Source organism: Chenopodium quinoa, unplaced genomic scaffold (genome assembly GCF_001683475.1).
Source record: "Chenopodium quinoa cultivar QQ74 unplaced genomic scaffold, ASM168347v1, whole genome shotgun sequence".
Classification (NCBI taxonomy): domain Eukaryota; kingdom Viridiplantae; phylum Streptophyta; class Magnoliopsida; order Caryophyllales; family Amaranthaceae; genus Chenopodium; species Chenopodium quinoa.
The window spans coordinates 4365391-4383458 of record NW_018745003.1 but is presented as its reverse complement, the minus strand read 5'-3'; the positions used below and the strand labels follow the sequence as shown (position 1 = coordinate 4383458).

At 37.4% G+C, this 18068-nt stretch overlaps 2 protein-coding genes and 1 long non-coding RNA gene across 3 annotated transcripts; 1 reads left to right on the top strand and 2 right to left on the bottom strand.

Moving 5' to 3' along the window:
* Positions 1-214: 214 nt before the first annotated feature.
* Positions 215-4846, bottom strand: LOC110708005. Its single transcript, XR_002508626.1, has 5 exons — positions 4517-4846; positions 2061-4410; positions 1735-1854; positions 1185-1243; positions 215-1051 (listed from the first exon to the last, which is right to left on the bottom strand). It is a non-coding gene; the product is annotated as an uncharacterized LOC110708005 (long non-coding RNA).
* Positions 4847-11689: 6843 nt separating this feature from the next.
* On the bottom strand, positions 11690-14162 carry LOC110708004 (probable 3-beta-hydroxysteroid-Delta(8),Delta(7)-isomerase). The gene is made up of 5 exons (XM_021886100.1): positions 13830-14162; positions 13501-13667; positions 12448-12594; positions 12242-12350; positions 11690-12138 (listed from the first exon to the last, which is right to left on the bottom strand). The coding sequence occupies exons 2-5, from the start codon at positions 13637-13639 to the stop codon at positions 11883-11885; spliced, it is 651 nt and encodes a 216-aa protein (XP_021741792.1). The 5' UTR covers positions 13640-13667; positions 13830-14162; the 3' UTR covers positions 11690-11882.
* Positions 14163-15614: 1452 nt separating this feature from the next.
* Positions 15615-17452, top strand: LOC110708003 (protein transport protein SEC13 homolog B-like). Its single transcript, XM_021886099.1, has 2 exons — positions 15615-15758; positions 16236-17452. Exon 2 carries the CDS (start codon positions 16316-16318, stop codon positions 17222-17224), a length of 909 nt encoding a protein of 302 aa, XP_021741791.1. The 5' UTR covers positions 15615-15758; positions 16236-16315; the 3' UTR covers positions 17225-17452.
* The last annotated feature ends 616 nt before the right edge of the window (positions 17453-18068 follow it).

Genomic DNA, 18068 nt, shown 5'->3' with positions numbered 1-18068 from the left:
GCACCGGTTCTTGTGGAAAACCGGTGCCAAAAACGGAACTTTTGGCACCGGTTTTTACTTATAGCCGGTGCTAAAAGTCCCAAAAAATATTTTTTTAAAACTTTTAGCACCGGTTCTTTGCAAAACCGGTGCCAAAAGTGCCCCAAAAAAATAAAAATAATTTTTGTTTTTTGCATTTTTTTCACTTAAATTGATGTAGAAAAACTAACATATATATAAAGTTACATATTTTGACTAAAAAAGGCTATAATATTACAATTTTTGTCTAAAAAATAAAATATAATATAGACAATGAAAATTCCTATTCTTTCTTTCAAGTGATGGAACTGACCAGCAGAAGTTCAACCAGTTAGGATTTTTTCCAGCGAAACAAAAAGGTGTGACAGCAAAGACTTACTATAGTAAGTAACTAGTATGAGCAGCAGCCTATCTTCTTCCAAGCTGAGGTCTCATTTCTATATTTATACAATTATACTCTCTCGTTGGGATGGAACAGCCGATGCAGAAGCATCACCAGCATCAACAGCCTTCTTGCTGACGATACAATGGATCTAACCTCAGTGAAAGCCAGCTCCACATTGGTTGCTTCAAGAGCAGAAGTCTCCATGAAGACGAGACCTTCCTGCTCTACAAAAGCCTTCCCTTCATCAGTAGTAACAACATTCTGATCAGTGTGCTCCCGTAGCTCTCTCAACCACCTTGCAGCATTCTCAAATGTAGCTTTCCAGGTGACATCATACGCAAGCAAAGCACCCACAGTTCTTCGATAGCAGGCATTGGTTATGGCACTCCAATTTAGTTAATTGCTGTCATTCACAAATTGGATAAAAGATAATATTAATAAACTCATAGCAAAGTATGCATACCATTTCTCACAGAAATTAAAAGAAAAGAATCGAGTTGTGAGTTCTAGAAAATGGAAGGGAAATAAATCTATATATTAAAAGAATAGTTGAGTGAGATAAATGAAATGTTGAGCAGATCTGATTGCTTCAATGTATGATGTTTGGATGCTCTTGTCTATCACCAAATTCTTGGCACAAACCAGGTTCTGCAATGAAAACAGGTTCTACTAGTGTAAGAAGCCTGAGATGATGAAAGAACCTAATTTCACTGTATTTTAAGTAAACTGAGGATCATAGTTCAACAAGAAGAATTCAAGATGTCAACACAACGCGCTTCACCTTTGCATCTGCTGCTGCTGTAATCACATTCTTTGTTCCGATCACTGCAGGCTCCAGAGCTGCATGATAGCAAAGAGAATCAGCAGCAGCAGCATGATAGCAAAGAGAATCACATATTAAGAATGAAAGACTATAAATACAAATGTAGTCAATTAGGTGTCCACCCTAAAGATTGGTTTACATGTTTTCAGGAGAGTATGGTTAGTTTAAGGCTTAACATAGCAACTGTGGAATACTGGTAGCTGGACAACTTGGAGATTCTAGTAGACCACTGTTTTTTTTTTTCCGTTTTTTTTTTTTGGAACCAAAGCGCCAAGAGGGAACTCAATTATCATTACTCGACTGAAAATCAGAGATAGCCAAATTACAAACACACTGAGGAAAATCAGACATCCAAACTCTCTTATCAAGACCCCAAGGAGACACATGAGCAAGCTCATGAGCCTCCTTATTACCAAAACAGAAAAAATGAATAAGCAAATACATAACGAGGATTAGTCTGCAAAAATCCGACAGGCCAAAACGAAGAGCTACAGGAGGGTACACTTACAGCAGCTTCTATGTATGTAGGAGTAAATTTGACACCTTCCATGAAAATAATCGCAGGGGCTAATAGTATAAAGGACATAACTGTTATTATGGAGAAGAGTGTAATATTGTTCATTAATTCCTGTCAAAGAAAAAAAATGAAATTAACTCAAACTCTCAAACATCAATCAAACAAATGATTAAGAATATCAATGTATTGTATGTACTGTGCAAAATAAAGAAAACTACTCTTACACCAAGAAACAGGAAAAGGTAAGACATTCCCCATTATGAAGCTTTCTCAATATGTAAGAAAAACCAATCCAAAAAAAAAGAAAAAGGAATTACCTCTTTCTTTAGCATGACCTTCTTGCTAAGGACATTACGGGATTGGTTTGTCACATTAGAAGCCATAGCACTCCAAAAACCAGCCCTTCATGAAAACAAAAACACAATAAGCAAATGGTTCAGATAATACTCATGCTGAAAACCCAGCGGGATCCTTGGAAATAGGAAGCATAAAATCTTGTCATAAAGTTAATTCGCTGACCAGTTTAAAGAGGCTTCAGTCACACATGCAAGAGCCACCCCTCCAACAATGGGAAGAAGTGAAAGCACAACCCAAGGAGTGGGATTCCGCATTGAAGGATATGAAAATTAACCCACACATAAATTGAATCACAAGCGAAAACATAATAAATACTTCAACCACTGGCTAAACAATGTCTAATCCTACTCATCAGAGAATCTTTCACATTTCAACAATTCTATGTATGTAAAAATAAACACATGAAAATTATGTGAAATATACCTCTCCCAAATATGCAGCAGACAGTAAAACAGAGAAAAATGGCTCCATAGCTTTGATAGTGTGAGTAAATGATCATAATAAGGATAAGCACACATACCAGGCAGCTGAAACTAATCAACTCACAAAAAAGAAATAGTTAACAAATGAATTTTCCTATTGCCATACTAGATGTAGAGAAAGCACAGTAGAAACGAATCATTGTAATCTCCAGCAAGCATGCAACACGGATGTGATATCTATCCAACAAAATAACAACTCAACATTACCCCGTAATAAATAAATGACCTAAAGAAGACAATAACGGGTATAAAGTCGTAAGAAAAGGTTCCTTAGCCTGTCTCAGAAGTTTGAAGTGCAATTTTGTGGCCATGTGATCGCTGGTATAATGGACCAAGAGATTCCATGACTTGATTTTAACTAAATAACAATAAAATCTTAGGAGAAGCACTACCTGGATAGCACTTACATATCTGCAGAGCACTACACCACCTTAGACGAAATGCTTCATAGAAGAAACAATTGACACAACACCAACTTGATGATCAATAATTCAACTGTCAAGAAATAGCCACATGACCAAATAAAAAGAAATATCCAGTAATAAGCAAACCTTTTAGCAAATAACCCACTTGATCACCGCAAGGCAATTTTTTCTTTGCAAGTCCAGGTGTACGGGTAGTTAGCCATATTAGTCACTAAAAAGCACCATTAACAATAATAATATTCGTAAAATTAATCACTAATCAGAAATTAATTAATACCAAGTCAAACAAACTACAATATCAGATTAGTTATGTAGAATCTATATGTTTACCCAAATTTTTTTTGGTTAAGATAGGTTTGTGGATAATTTTTGGTGATAACTGGTAATATTCACAAGCTTGAAAAAACTGCAAAAGTAGCTGCCCAAAACTCTGCCACATTTTTATGTAACAAAGGACAGTGCAGCAACAAACAAAGCGTTAAATCATAATAGCTCTAGAGATCAAACACCAATCCTGCAAGCCTTTCTAATAATCAAAAATCAAACCAAAAACCCTAAGTTTGAAGAATTTTATAATCAATGAGCCAATAGATCAAACCTCAATTAACCGAAACCTTTTTATTCAGCTAACTTGATCACCAAATATTCAACAGCTAACAAAAAACTGCATGCTCAAGAATCAAACCAAAAAATACCCTAATTCGAAAAATTTGAATAGCGCAAAACCTTTATATTCAGCTAACTTGATCACCGATTAGTCAACAGCCAATAAGCAACTGCATGCTCAACAAGAATCAAACCAAACAAAAAACCGAATTCGAAAAAATTGGTAATCAATCAACTCAAATGATCAAGCATACCAAATAGGCAAACCTATTCAATGATCAACAAAATCAACTAACAGCATTGTTCACCTTCCAATAACTGCACTCTACAAATATAAAACCAAATAACCCTAATTCAAAAAAATTGGTTACCCATCAGCACTCCTGATCAATCATCAATAAGCACAAACCTTTAAAGAATTTCGCCATCGAAATCAACAAATAATCTACTAGACGATTCAAACACTAAGCATAAACATACACAAAATATCTGCAAGAGCTAAAGAAACAAGAAACAGAATAAAGAAGTCAAAACCTTTAAGCAAATCATGACACCAAATTAGCACAAACCTTTTAAGAGTATTACAACAACTTATCACCAATAATTCAACTGTCAAGAAGAAACCACATCACCAAACAAATAGAACTCTCCAACAATAAGCATACCTTTAAGCAAATAACAGCAATGAATTAATCAAACCTCAATCGACGATAAACCCTAGAAAAAGAAGGCCATGCCGCCGTGACAAATAGGTTGTTGTGGTGGAGGTAGAGTCGTGCGCGCTTCAATGACAAACCCTAGATTACCACAACCCAAAAATTACTAAATTGAAAAGCAATCAACGACAAACCCTAGATTGCGAATGAATTCGAGGGATTAAGTAGACCACAATAAAAATCTTACCTCGAAGCTGCTACAATGGAGGTGAGAAAACCCTTGAATTCGCTTCAATAGATCGGGATGAGAAAGCTCTGAATGCGTTTCAATGTAGGAGGGCTATGGAGAGAAAAAAGAAATTGACCTTGGCGGCAATGGAGGTGAGAAAGCTCAGAGTGCGCTTCAATGAAGGATAGCCATAGTGATGCTAGGCGAGAACGAGAGAAGGAACGAAGCATTCAATGTGGAAAAGCAGGGGAAATGAATTGAAGGAAGAACAAGGTTTCGCGAAATAATTAAACTTATGCGGGTTTCTGGTTTAAATTGCGCACCGGTTCGAACCGGTCCTAAATAATCTTTTCCCACCGATTTATGCTGAATCGGTGCGAAATCTCTTCCTTCCCCCCCCCCCTTTTTTTTACAAAACAATTTGGCACCGGTTCAAACCGGTGGGAAAAATAACATTTGGCACCGGTTTATAAGGAACCGGTGCAAAAAGTAATTTTCCAAATCCCGCCCATTTCTATTCCCACCGGTTTTCAAGAACCGGTGCGCAAACGGGGGTGCAATTTTCATTTTTTCTACTAGTGATTGGACTGTGGTTCGAAGGTTGGTAGATGATGATGAAGCATTGATGATGATTTCAATAAAGTAGTGCAATGTGAATATATGATTCATTATAAAAGTTGTTGATTATTAACTTTATAAAGTGATTAATTTATACGATTAATACATTCCAATATTCATCTAGTCTTTGGTGATTTATTGCATATATTGGCAAATATGTATATATATATATGTATATATATATGTATATGTATATACATATGTATATATATATATACATATGTATATACATATACATATGTATATACATATACATATGTATATACATATACATATATATACATATATATATATATATATACATATATATATATACATATATATATATATGTTTGAGTCCAATTTACTCCAATTAGGCCGGTCCACAAATGATTCAATTACAAAATCCAAAAAAAGTTTCAACTCTCCTAATACAGGTAAAGTGAGTCAAAGGCCCGGTCAACATGGCAAGCCAATTCGACCTTAAGGCCCAATTTATCCATTTGAGTAAGGTATAAAAGCCTTGACACCTCTCTCTCTCTCTCATTTCATTCACTTCAAGCCTCAAGCATTAACTCTCTTGCAGGCTAGCAGTGGCCAGATGAACGTCCTGTCCATCAAAAGCCCAGACTTCCACCTGATCCCAGTCAATGTTAGGATCAGCGTGGAATGCTAGACGCCGAGCTACATTGAATCCATTCTTAAAACCCTCAACATACTAGGCTTGGGTATAAATCCGGACCTGCAGGAGCTTCTGAGCCAGCTCTTCGAGCTCAGTTTAAGTCTTGGCAGCCTCCTCCTTCTAGGCCTTCAGCAGATCCTGAGCCTCCTTGAGCTCATTCTAAAACCGGGAGGATTCCACCTATTTGGCGTTCAGCTCGTTCTGGAGTCACTGAACTTCATTTTGATGATTAGTTTGCCTCCTCAGCAACTCTTCCTCAGCAGCAACAGATCTCTACCTAAAATCCTTAGCCATCATCCGCTAAGTTTCCTCCTGCCGCCGCTGCATACCCTGAATCCGAGACTCGAGACTAGGGATGTTCTCATCCCCATACTCTTCGATCAGCAATTTGGATCTTTCCCCCAAGACGGGGAAAATATGATCCTCCAGATTCTTGAAGACAGTCTCTGAGGCATCCTTGGCTGGGGCAGCCTCTTCTTCAGCAGCTGTGGCACGGAGCTTGGTAAGATTAGCTCGGCATTCGGCCTCGTCCAACTTGAACTTCAACTACTTGTTCATTTCCACTGCCAGAGTGTGGTTCTGAATGACTTGAAAAAGTTAAAAGCCAATCAGCCGAAGTGAAAGAGTTATAAAAAATAAAAATTAAAAACTTCTGGTTCTCAGCAAAAGGATCAGGCACCCTCACACTGGGCTCGGCTATCCCAGCAGTGGCCCTGATTGACCAAGTGTTGGACTTCTCCAGTTAAGATTAGCCGGACTGGTCACCGAAGAAGGTGATAGCAGAATCGCGGTACGACTAAAGAGCATTTCTGAGAACCTCAGGAACATGGAGAAGAGGAGCTTATCCGAACCCCATGTCGGCAGGAATTGTATGCAGAGGTTGAAGGCATATTGGTTCCCTTCACAGCCCCAACTCCGACATCCTCCCTCGAGCCCACACCCTCTTCGAAGCCCTTCGGCTTCTCACCCAAAATCTCCACCTCTTCCTCGGGTTGAGCAAGAGAAGAGCATCAACCTCACGCTGATTGTCGTCGGTAAAAAGTCCTTCCCGAGGCGGCTACGAGGGCAAGGTCTTCTCTCCAGACTCAAAATCTTGGAGGATGAGTTTTCTGCTGAACCTCTACCTCGGCAGGGGCCTCAAGAGGAGGAGGGGTCTTTTCCTTAGCCTCCTCCAGCTTCTCTATTTTGTCTTCCTCCTCTAGCCGAGGCTTTTTAGCAGGAATTGGGGAAGCTTAAAATTGCCCAGGTCCAATGACAGCCCTTCTCTTCGGCCTGACCATTTCTTCGTCCGAGGATACTTCCTAAACGGGATCAACAGGTTCGTCCTTCTTCGTCAGACTACAGAAGAAGGGATAAGGGGGGCAAAGATCCATGGTACCCTAAAAAAAAAAAACTAAACACAACAAAAACAACAGACGAGTCAAGTTTGGAAGCTCATCGAAGTCTTGAGTAGACATTCGTCTTCTTCTTCTTCCTCTTCAACTCGTGGAGCAACTGTCTCAGTTTGCTCGGCAGCAAGAGCAGAGGTCCAAGCAGTAGTGGAAATTCTAGCTGCAGAAGAAGCGCGAGCCGTAGTGGCTTGCTCTTCGGCCAAAATAAGGAAATAGGGGTGGCTCTTATTCCACCAAGATTTCTATTGTTGATACTCAGCCGCGCTAACTACCTCGAACCTTTTTTCGTGCAAGCTGGGAGGCCGATCCTTCGAGTCTGTGATCTTCGGGGTGTTGGTGATCGGATTCCTTTCCTGATCGATTCCGAGCACTTCGTAATTGAGGCCGAAATTCTCTTTCGTACAACATTAAAAAGACAAGAAAAACAGTTAGCTTCGCCAAAGAAGATGGGCATCAAAAAGCAAAGGAAACAAAAAAGAAAAACGATAAAGTCCTCGGCCCCAGCCGAGCTCCTTATCGCCTTAGTACTATCGGCTAAGGCCGACAACAGCGAGCATCTTCTCTTGGAAGATGTAGTGGTAGCAGGGTAGCCAGGTAGTGGGCACGTCCTTCATTTGGCCTGTGGCCCCACGCACTGTGGTCTGGCCGAAAATGCCATCTGCTTCAAATCTGATTCGGAAAACTCATCAGGGCCGATGCTAGGCACACTGGGGTCAGACTTTCTCAAATACCTCGACGCACAAAAGTAGTTTGGATGGTCTTCGTCTTGGGCACCCTTACCCAGATATATTGACCCCTCTAGTCTTTATCCGAGGTATCGTTTGGCAAGACCAAAAGGTAGCCCTTCTCATCTTCAATCTGCCACCAACAAAGGCCGTGAAATCTGATGGCCTGGGTGTTCGAGACCAGTTTGTGCATGCAACGAAAACAATGAACGCTCGGCGTGAATCCGTAAAACAGGCACACCCAGAGATAAGTCATCTCCCTTCAAATGCTCACGGGAGTAAGTTGACACAGTAAGATGTTATACCAGTTCAGCACTGAGGTTATGAAGGAGTGAAGTGGGAACTGAAGCCCATACTGCAGCTGGCAAGTATAAACCCCAATGTAGCCAGGTGGAGGACAGTGAATCCTATCATCGCCAAAGGGCATTTGGCACCAATACCCATCTTCCTCCATAATTCCGTAGCAAACCTCAAGTTGCTCGGAAAAGTAGAATTCGGCTTTGTTTTCAATCCACCATTTATAAGGTGGAGACGACATGAGGCCAGCATTTTCATTTTCATCCAGCCACTCCCTTTTCTCGGGAGTCAAAGGCCTAGATGTTGAACTCGCGCTTCGGTTAAAGGTGCTAGCTTGTCCCAAAGCGCGGGGCAGCAAAGTAGTTAAAGGGACGACCCCAATTGCGGAGTCGCTAGAAGCGGCGGCAACACCAGCCCTAGCCCTAGGAATCTGGTCGCTGAGGGGTGGCATCATCGCCAAGGGACGGTTCCGCCGCAAAGTTAACTACAGAACCTTTTCCTCCTCTTCATTACTCGGCTCAGCCTCCACCTTTCTCTATCCACGGTCACCGGCCATTTTTTACGGTAGTGGTGCGATAAAACGGAAAAAAGGGGGGTACTAAAAAAAATCAAGAAAACCGAAGAAAATTCTGGGAAAATTACCTTGATCAGACGCGGAATTTGTCGATTTGTAAGTTTGGAGCAACAAATTTCAGTTTTGAGCTTTGGATTGCTAAACGAGTGAGAAAAGAAAAAAAGGTTTAGCAGTGGTGATTAGCGAGAAGGAATTCGAAATTAGCAAAAGGAAATGAGGAAAGAATGTGGGACGAGTGGCTTAAATACCTTCCAGAAATGGGAATCTTGGGAGTCGCGCCACTAACACCCCCACTAACTCCACTTCAACGCTCCACCTCTCCGTCTTCTTCTCTGATTAACCGCCCACTAAACCATCCAAATTCTCAATTAAACTCCAAATTGTTGTTATTGCCCCAATAACCGCAATAAATTAAGTGCTAATTAATCATTTGCTTCCCTCCATTTTGCAAGTCAAAACCCAACTCGTCAAACTTTCTAATCGGGTCTGGGGGCAAGTTGTTTGGGTCCAATTGACTCCAATTGGGTCGGTCCACAAATGATTCAATTACAAAACCCAAAAGAAGGTTTAACTCTGTTAATACAGGCAAAGTCAGTCAAAGGCCCGATCAACATGGCAAGCCCATTCGACCCCAAGGCCCAATTTATCCATTTGAGTAAGGTATAAAAGTCTTGACCTCTCTCTCTCTCATTTCAATCACTTCAAACCTCAAGCATTAACTCTCTTGCATAGCTTTCTCTCTCTAAACACTGTACTGACTTCGGCATCGGAGGGGTCTTCCTCGAGGCTAGTTTACGTGTGTTTGCTGTGCAGGAAACCCTCGTCTCAGTCATCACTTAGGCCGAGTCCAGTCTTGAGCCCACAAGTAATATCCAGACGAAGGATCTATTGTTTTCACCGTGTTATATATATATATATATATATATATATATATATATATATATATATATATATATATATATATATATATATATATATATATATATATATATATATATATCCCTCTTCTACATAATAAAAATAAATAAAAAGTAAAGAGAGTAAGGAAAAGACAATCATTAATTTTGTTAGGCTATCATACAAAATTAGAATAACAAAGAAAGATAGACAAATCCAAAATTATGCTGGATCAAACATGTATTATGAAACGAAGAGAGTAATTATTATGATCATCAAATCGCAACTTAATTCGATCGACCTTGTGTCAAACAAACTCCATATATGATCAAAGGCCAATTCATTTCACTGGACTTTGCTCTTATTAGTACCATCAAATTCACAGATTTTTCTCCAAGATATGATTATTACGAGTGATGGTATTATTACCCAAGGTAAGTTCGCCAGAATAAAGTATGCATAGAAGTAATATGGACTTGCTGAAACTTGATTCCCTTCTATGAACACGGTCATGTAGTATATAACAACACTATACAACTCCATCGAACTTACAACCAATTGTATAGCATATCTATAGGATTTGTGTGTTGTTACGGCATACCTGCAAATTAAACGTCGTACAATATGAGAAATCTAGCTAGTCATGCTATATTAACATCTTATATATGTACTCATAGCCAATTAGGTGTTAACAATTGACCCAACCGACTAAAAAAACACTGGATTTAGATTTCAACTTGTAAATACATCATAATTTATTAACATGATTCAAATTTGAAACAAATTCTACCTGAAATCACCAAAATCGACCTAGGTTTCTGGTCAAATAAACACCTCTAACTACCATACGACTATACCATTAACAATTATTCAGTAGCAAAGCTCAGTCTAGTTGGTTCTTTGCATTATTCGAATCAATTTCATCGCGACTAGGAATCTATCAAAGTTAAAATTACTAAGAATGCATGTGTTCATATTTCCCTATCCTTTCCTAAATAGTTAAAAGAAAGAGAAGTTTGACTTGAGATTTGATGACAGTACATACAAGTTTTAGATTAATATATATACAATCATGAATCATGGACAAGTAATTTAATAATTAAAAGCAAGATTATATACAGTAATATAGTTACAAAATAAATGCATGTAATTTATTGGTCGCTGTCACACACTAAGTTCAGGGCCGCCTTAAACTTATCAGGGACCCTGAGCTAATGGAGTTGTATAACCTCGCCAGTCACCAGTCTCACCACCTCGGTTTTAACCGGGAGAAATTTTGAAGTCGAGCTAATCCTTAGCTTCCTACAAAAAAATACGAGTAGATTTTAACCATGCTCCTGCCTCATATATGTGGGAATTCTCCGTATGCAAGCAAAGGAAAAGATGTACTCCGTATGACAGTAACTACAGAAGGATTACTTGATACACAAAATTAACTGTCAACTCTCCATGAGGCAAGAAAGTAATAGAAGAAATCGGAAACTTGCTGTAATGCACAGAAACAGATCATGTCGCATTTTCTTAAGATTAAAAATCAGTTTAGGGCCAAGGAGAACACATTATCAATGCAGATCAAACTCCGTTAAAACAACAATGCTTTGCAGAACATCCGAACATAGTCTAAACCTAGTCCGCCTATCTATAACATTCTCTGCTCTCTACTAAGTCCAAACCTTCTCATCAACAAACAGATAATGTAATATTACCATCAACTTCATTTGAATTTTCTCCTGATTATACCATCAGATTAACACTTTCTCCAACAACTGTTGAATACGAGGAACATATCAAACACCAAGGTGAATTCACTCCAATGCAGTATGCGTAGTCTCTGTAGTAAAATGGGCACGAGGAGTAATTGCCCCCTTCCCAAATTGCTATTCAAGTATTATCACAATACTATAGATTTGCCTAAAAGATATGACCAACTGAAAAATTACGAATGTAAGATGAAACTAGCACAAGCAGAATTACACTGAATTTACAAGTACTGTATAATAAAAGAATTCAAGTAACATAATGATAATATCACAGCAGGAAAAAGGAGTTGCTTTAAATTCAACAATTAAAGATCCATAATACTAGTAAATGATTACAAAAATATCATTTCTTGCGAAATTGTAGTTCAAAATTGAGTAGATGAAGAATTGGAAGCTTGTAGATGTGCGAAAAAAAAAAAAAAAAAGGATCATGTAACATTAGCTTAACTACTGCTTAAGTTTCATTTGGTTTTTATCTTACTTCTACCCTCAGATTCACAAATTTTTCTCCAACATCTGATGATTATGAGGAACGGTATGATTCCCCATGGCGCATTTGCTCCAATGTAATATGCGTAGTAGTGCAATGGACTCACAGAGAAATGGTCCCCTTCCAATATTGCGGTTATGTAATATATCACAAGACCATAGAATTGCCCGAGAGATACAGCCAGCTGAAGAACATACCTATAGGATTTGCGGGTTGCTATAGCATACCTGCATGCATTATACGAGAGACCTAATCATGTTAATAATCATATGTTAAAACTCAGTTAAATTATCAGCACGATAAAAGATGAAGAGCATGCTAATTACTTACGCTGCTAAAAGGCAAGCAGGGCCTTCTATAACGGCTGTTACTCCTTCAACAGCAACAATTGCAGAGTCGAAAGAGGCATACCTTGAATCACCTCTGCTGTATTCTTTCCCTGTGAAAGCCATATTATCAGACAAATTGCAAAACAACCTTCACATGTCAACGGGAAAAAAATGTCTATCTATACAATTAAGAAACAGGAGCCTTACAAATTTCGGCCAAGAAAAATCCATTCTTGTCCTTGTAGAAATCTGGTGAGAAAGCGAAGTATCCCTCAACAACCATATGTATTAGACCAGTGATAGTAAACCAGCATATGAGCAATCTTTCAAGTTTTGTTGTCTTCGAAAACAAACCTGTGTGACAGAGAACTTGGTGTGTAAGGATGGAGAATAGATAAAATACTTTAAAGTGAATCACACCTACATATTTCCTATGATCAATCCTAACCAACTTGCACGAATTCACGACCTCTAATGTCAAATAACAGTAGACCATTAAGGTGAATCCCCACTTAGGATGAATTACAACTAAATATTTCCTATGATCCTTCCTAGCCAACTTGATGAAGAAATTTTCATGTCGTCCAGACTTGACAAACGACTACAAAGTTCAGATATATGGTTAGTCCTACTCAACTTAAATTGACTCATTTCATTCAATTCAACCACAAACCAGTTGAAAAAAAACGCTACTCATTATTGGAGTTGGCAATCTTTGCAAGACACAAGAACACCAACAAATTCGACATGAACCCACAACACAAACACGAATAAACCAGAATTGGACATGGCATAACAAACTAAGCAACTTTCTGATGTTATGACTTATGAGTACATGAGTTGGCATATATTGAAACCAAAATCAGCATATATAAACTCGAACACAACCGATAAACTCCCAACTCTCCTATGATCTCACGCTTGAGATCCTAACAAAAACATTCAAGATAACACCATCACCAAGAATCATTAAATCAACAACTACAACAAGGTCATTAGTTTGTTCTCGGTCAAACAAAACACGGATTTATCGTGGTTCACTAACAATACGTTAGCTAGTCAGCATTCTAAGCAGCAGATTCAACGTATACAACACAATTATCTATAAAAACATCACAGACTACCAATGCAGAGCAAAAGTCAACGTATATGGATCAAATTTCAATTTTTTTTTTTATAAAAAATGATAAATATTATAAATAAAAACAAGCAAAATTCAAAATTAAAAGCAGATAATTAAGACTAAATTGAAAAATTTACCAGGAAGAATCCATGAGACGGAGAAAACAATAACAGTAGCAACAGCAAAAACACCCAAAATTTCAGAAGCAGAAAGAAAATTAGGGACAAATCCAGGCAAGTTCAGATCTTTTGGAGAATAAGGATGATGACCCTCCATTTTTAATCCAGATTTCTTCTAGATCTTCCTATAAACAGAAAAAAAACAATGAAGAATTTTAGAAAAATTAAAAGGAATAACCCAACTCATAAATTTATAATAAACGGTAAAAATATAATAAAATTTTTAAAATTGCATACAATAATTTGGAAAGATATAATGAAATTCAATAAATAATTTAGAGTTTAACCTTTGAGATGGTTAATGGAATAATGGAGGAATTGCAAGGATATTGAGTGCAGAAAAATGGAGGGGAAATGCCAAATTCAGAAAAATGGAAGAGTCAAAGGTTTTGCTTTTCCAATTCAATTATGTGGTGGGAATATCGGATAGTTAATTAGTTATCGCGTTGGTTATCGTTTTTTTTTTTTAGTTAATTTATCTTTATAATTTTTCGTCCCTATATACGGTTTTTATTTCCATTTTTTCATTTTCTTGGTAAAGTATTAAACTTTAACCATATATTTTCATTAATGTATACGGAATATGCAAAAGAATACAGAGTAATATAAGACGGAAGAACACTTATTATCAAATCGGTTTTAAAAGGAAAACGTATATCAAAATGTGTAAGTATTGATTTTGAAATTCATGACAAACTTATACGTCATAATGTTATGAATGCTTAGTTTATGTTTACATGTCATAAACTTGTTTACTTTTCAATCTTATTTCTTAAAATTAATTCTTCGGATTGCGTATACTATTTCCTTTTTTAACCTATTTATTGTAATTGCTTTGCTTTGATTATACTATTTCCTTGTATTAGATTAACTTTTTGTCAATTTTTTACATCAGAAATGATTTTAATATCAATAGGCAACGAATAAGCTGCATAAAGGCCGATAAAGAATAAAATTATCAAAAAAGCATAGATAACATTTATTAATAGGAAAAATTGACAGGTGTAATCCAACCTTTAAGAGATCTTCTCAAAATAGTCCAGCCTTTTGATTAACTCAATATAATCCAACCTTTAGTCACAGTCTGCTAAAAATGGTCCGATTAACTTGTTACCTGCTTTATAGGAAATAATTTTTAATTAAATTTTTTTTTTTTAGATAATTAAGATATTTTTATGGGTTTTTCTCCAAACTGCTATCATTCTTCCCCTTTCTTCCTTCATCCTCTAACCCACCCATCTTCCTTTTTCACAATTACCGTGAAAAATTCTTAATAATTGGTAATTTGATATCGACATTAACTAAGGAATTTCCAATTTTACTACAGCGAACACGTGGAGACTATGAGCCCCACTAACAAATTTCATCCAATAATCCATTCACAGGTGATAAAATTCATTTTTTTGAGTTTTTTGTGGTGTTAAAATAAAAGTTTTTGTTATGCAGTGTTAAAAAATATTTTCGAGCTTTTTCCTACTCTTTATCATTGGCGACTCGGGTAGTTTTATTTCATTCCCCACACACACACACACACATATATATATATATATATATATATATATATATATATATATATATATATATTCTAGTTTATTATTTTAATGTTAATTATATTTATTTAAAATGTTCATTCATTATAATACATGTATTTTTTTTAATATCTAAATGTAACAAAAAAAAAAAAAAGCAAAAAATACTTTCAAAGAACCAACAATCACAGCTTCACAAAATCACAAGATGCAAAGAATGATAACAAGGGGATTTAAAAATTGGCAAAAACTAACGAGCGCCCTTGAGGCGTTAGATATAAGAGAACTAAAAGTGAAATTATTAAAGTAAAATTAACATTAATTACATCGATCAGTGTGTAATTTTGTCATGCATTCCGAACTTAATACTATTTAAAGTAATATATTAAGTATTCCGTAACTATCTAATGCCTAGAGTGCTTGTTAACAAGATCCTTTAAAAATTAATACTCTATATTAAGGTTTTTCTTACAAAAGAAATCGTAGTATCAGGGTTAATTTAGTACTTTACAATATTTTTTCATTGCATCTAAATAAAATATGACACCGATTTTCAGCAGTTCATGAACCCCCCTTTCTAATTCTCTTCAGCTTTTTACATTTTACTCCGATTTCTCTAATTCTCTCTCCTGTTTTTCTCCCAATCATCTCTCTAATTATTCTGGCCACGCACATTCTTTTCTTCAGGTATGTTTCTCTTTCTCTCTCCTAATTTAGATCTCTAACTATGAAACTTGATGAATTATTAGGAAAAGACCCAAATATTATGATTTCATTCTTTGTGTTCAATTTGATGCCTGATTGTTTGATTAGTGTGAATTATTCCGATCTGTTATTCATGATTCTTCTAAACTAGTTTCTGGGTATTTTTGATTTTGTGCTTTTATAGTTATAGATCTGATTTCTATAGTCATACTGAAGAAAATTTGAAGAATTAGGGTTAAAGAATTGAATTTTAATGTTGGATTGTTGAATCCCACATCAGATCTTATCTGGGGTTTTTCTAAATGGGTGAATTTTGCTTGCGATTCATTGTTTATTTCATGTTTGATATGATTTTACCATTTTTATTAGGTTGGTTTCAGTGGTTGTTTACTGATTTAGGGTTGTTAGAGGAAATTTGATTGATTAATTTACTTGGATTGTAATGCACTTGTCATATAGTTGGTGGAAGTTTAGCTGAATTTGAGGACTGGGGAAAGAAATCGTATTGTGTTGAGGAAGGATAAGACTGAGGAACGAAAATGCCTGCACTGAAGATTGAAACCGGACATAATGATGTTGTTCATGATGTTCAAATGGATTATTATGGTAAACGGGTTGCCACTGCGTCGTCTGATACCTCGATTAAGATTATTGGTGTGAGCAGTAATTCCGCCACACAATCTCTTGCCACATTGACCGGCCACCAAGGGCCTGTTTGGCAGGTTGCATGGGCACACCCGAAATTTGGCTCAGTTCTTGCTTCATGCTCTTATGATGGTAGGGTTATTATCTGGAAGGAGGCCAATCCGAATGAGTGGGCACAAGCTCATGTGTTCCATGAGCATAAATCTTCAGTTAATTCCATCTCTTGGGCACCTCATGAACTAGGGCTTTGTTTGGCTTGTGGATCGTCGGATGGGACCATCTCTGTTCTTACCCTTCAGGCTGATGGTGGTTGGGACACAAACAGGATTGATCAGGCTCATCCGGTTGGGGTAACATCTGTTTCATGGGCTCCAGCAACAGCTCCAGGGGCTCTTGTTGGATCTGGATTGCTTGAACCCGTCCATAAATTGGTTTCCGGAGGTTGTGACAACACCGTGAAAGTTTGGAAGCTTTACAATGGGACATGGAAGATGGACTGCTTCCCTGCTCTTCAGATGCACTCAGATTGGGTCAGGGATGTGGCTTGGGCTCCTAATCTAGGGCTTCCAAAGTCGACCATTGCTAGCGCTTCACAGGATGGAACTGTGGTCATATGGACTGTAGGCAAAGAAGGAGAGCAATGGGAGGGCAGAGTATTGAAGGACTTCAAGACTCCAGTTTGGAGGGTATCTTGGTCTTTGACTGGGAACTTGTTGGCTGTTGCAGACGGGGACAACAATGTTACATTGTGGAAAGAGGCGGTTGATGGAGAGTGGCAGCAGGTTTCAACGGTGGAGCCATAGATTTTTGCAGATTCTCTTTGTAATTTCTACCTTACTCCAATTTCTTTTCTTATGGACTTAACTGAAATAGTTTTTTAGTCCGATTCTGCTGCAGTTTTGTTGTGTGGTGAATACTGTTTATTGTATGCTTTAGTATGATATTGTTTTACAACAATTTCACTCAAGGTAGAGAAAGACATACTTGGTGATCCTTTCTTTTTAGATTTTATACAGCATCCAAATTTGTTATTTGCCCATGATAATTCGTTGATTTCAATTTCTCATTGGTAATCTCTGTAAATCTGTGTTTGTGATATACTGTAACATAGATCTGAGAAATGCAGATAGGAGTTGAGTTTGCAAGTTGCGAATTGCTGATTTTAGTAAGCATAGTTCCCATAGTCTATGAAGGTCTTAGAAGTTGCTTTTTGTTCAGTAATGCTGCCTACGAATCCATGGAATTTGGAATGACCCTAAGAAAACTAGCGTGTCTGTATCTCTGATAGTCTGATATGGTATATGGTTGGTTAGTGACATGTGCATTCTGTTATCCTCTATCAACTTTGATCCTTGCCAGAGCCTGAAGACAGGGTCTCTGTTTTATTGCATGTGAGACATATTCTGGGTTGAATTGATGCATTGAGCTATCTGTTTCTGTTTTCCCCCTGTTTAAGTCACGATTTGATTATGTAGTCGCAATGATACTTTTCACTTCCTTAGCTGATCCGATTGATTTCCTTAGCTGAAGCATTATGATAGGTTTTTAGTGGTGGATGAACAGATTTGAGCAGCGTAGCCGTAGGAGTTCAGTTTCCATTCACTAAACATAATTAGTGGTTCTTCGCAAGTAACTCGATCAAACTTA

Coding starts and splice junctions, on each gene's coding strand:
- LOC110708004 (XM_021886100.1), bottom strand. CDS start 13,639: ATGGAGGGTCATCATCCTTATTCTCCAAAAGATCTGAACTTGCCTGGA. Junction 12,351..12,447: donor ATTTTTCTTGGCCGAAATTT/GTAAGGCTCCTG, acceptor TGGCTTTCACAG/GGAAAGAATACAGCAGAGGT. Junction 12,139..12,241: donor CCTGCTTGCCTTTTAGCAGC/GTAAGTAATTAG, acceptor TAATGCATGCAG/GTATGCTATAGCAACCCGCA.
- LOC110708003 (XM_021886099.1), top strand. CDS start 16,316: ATGCCTGCACTGAAGATTGAAACCGGACATAATGATGTTGTTCATGAT.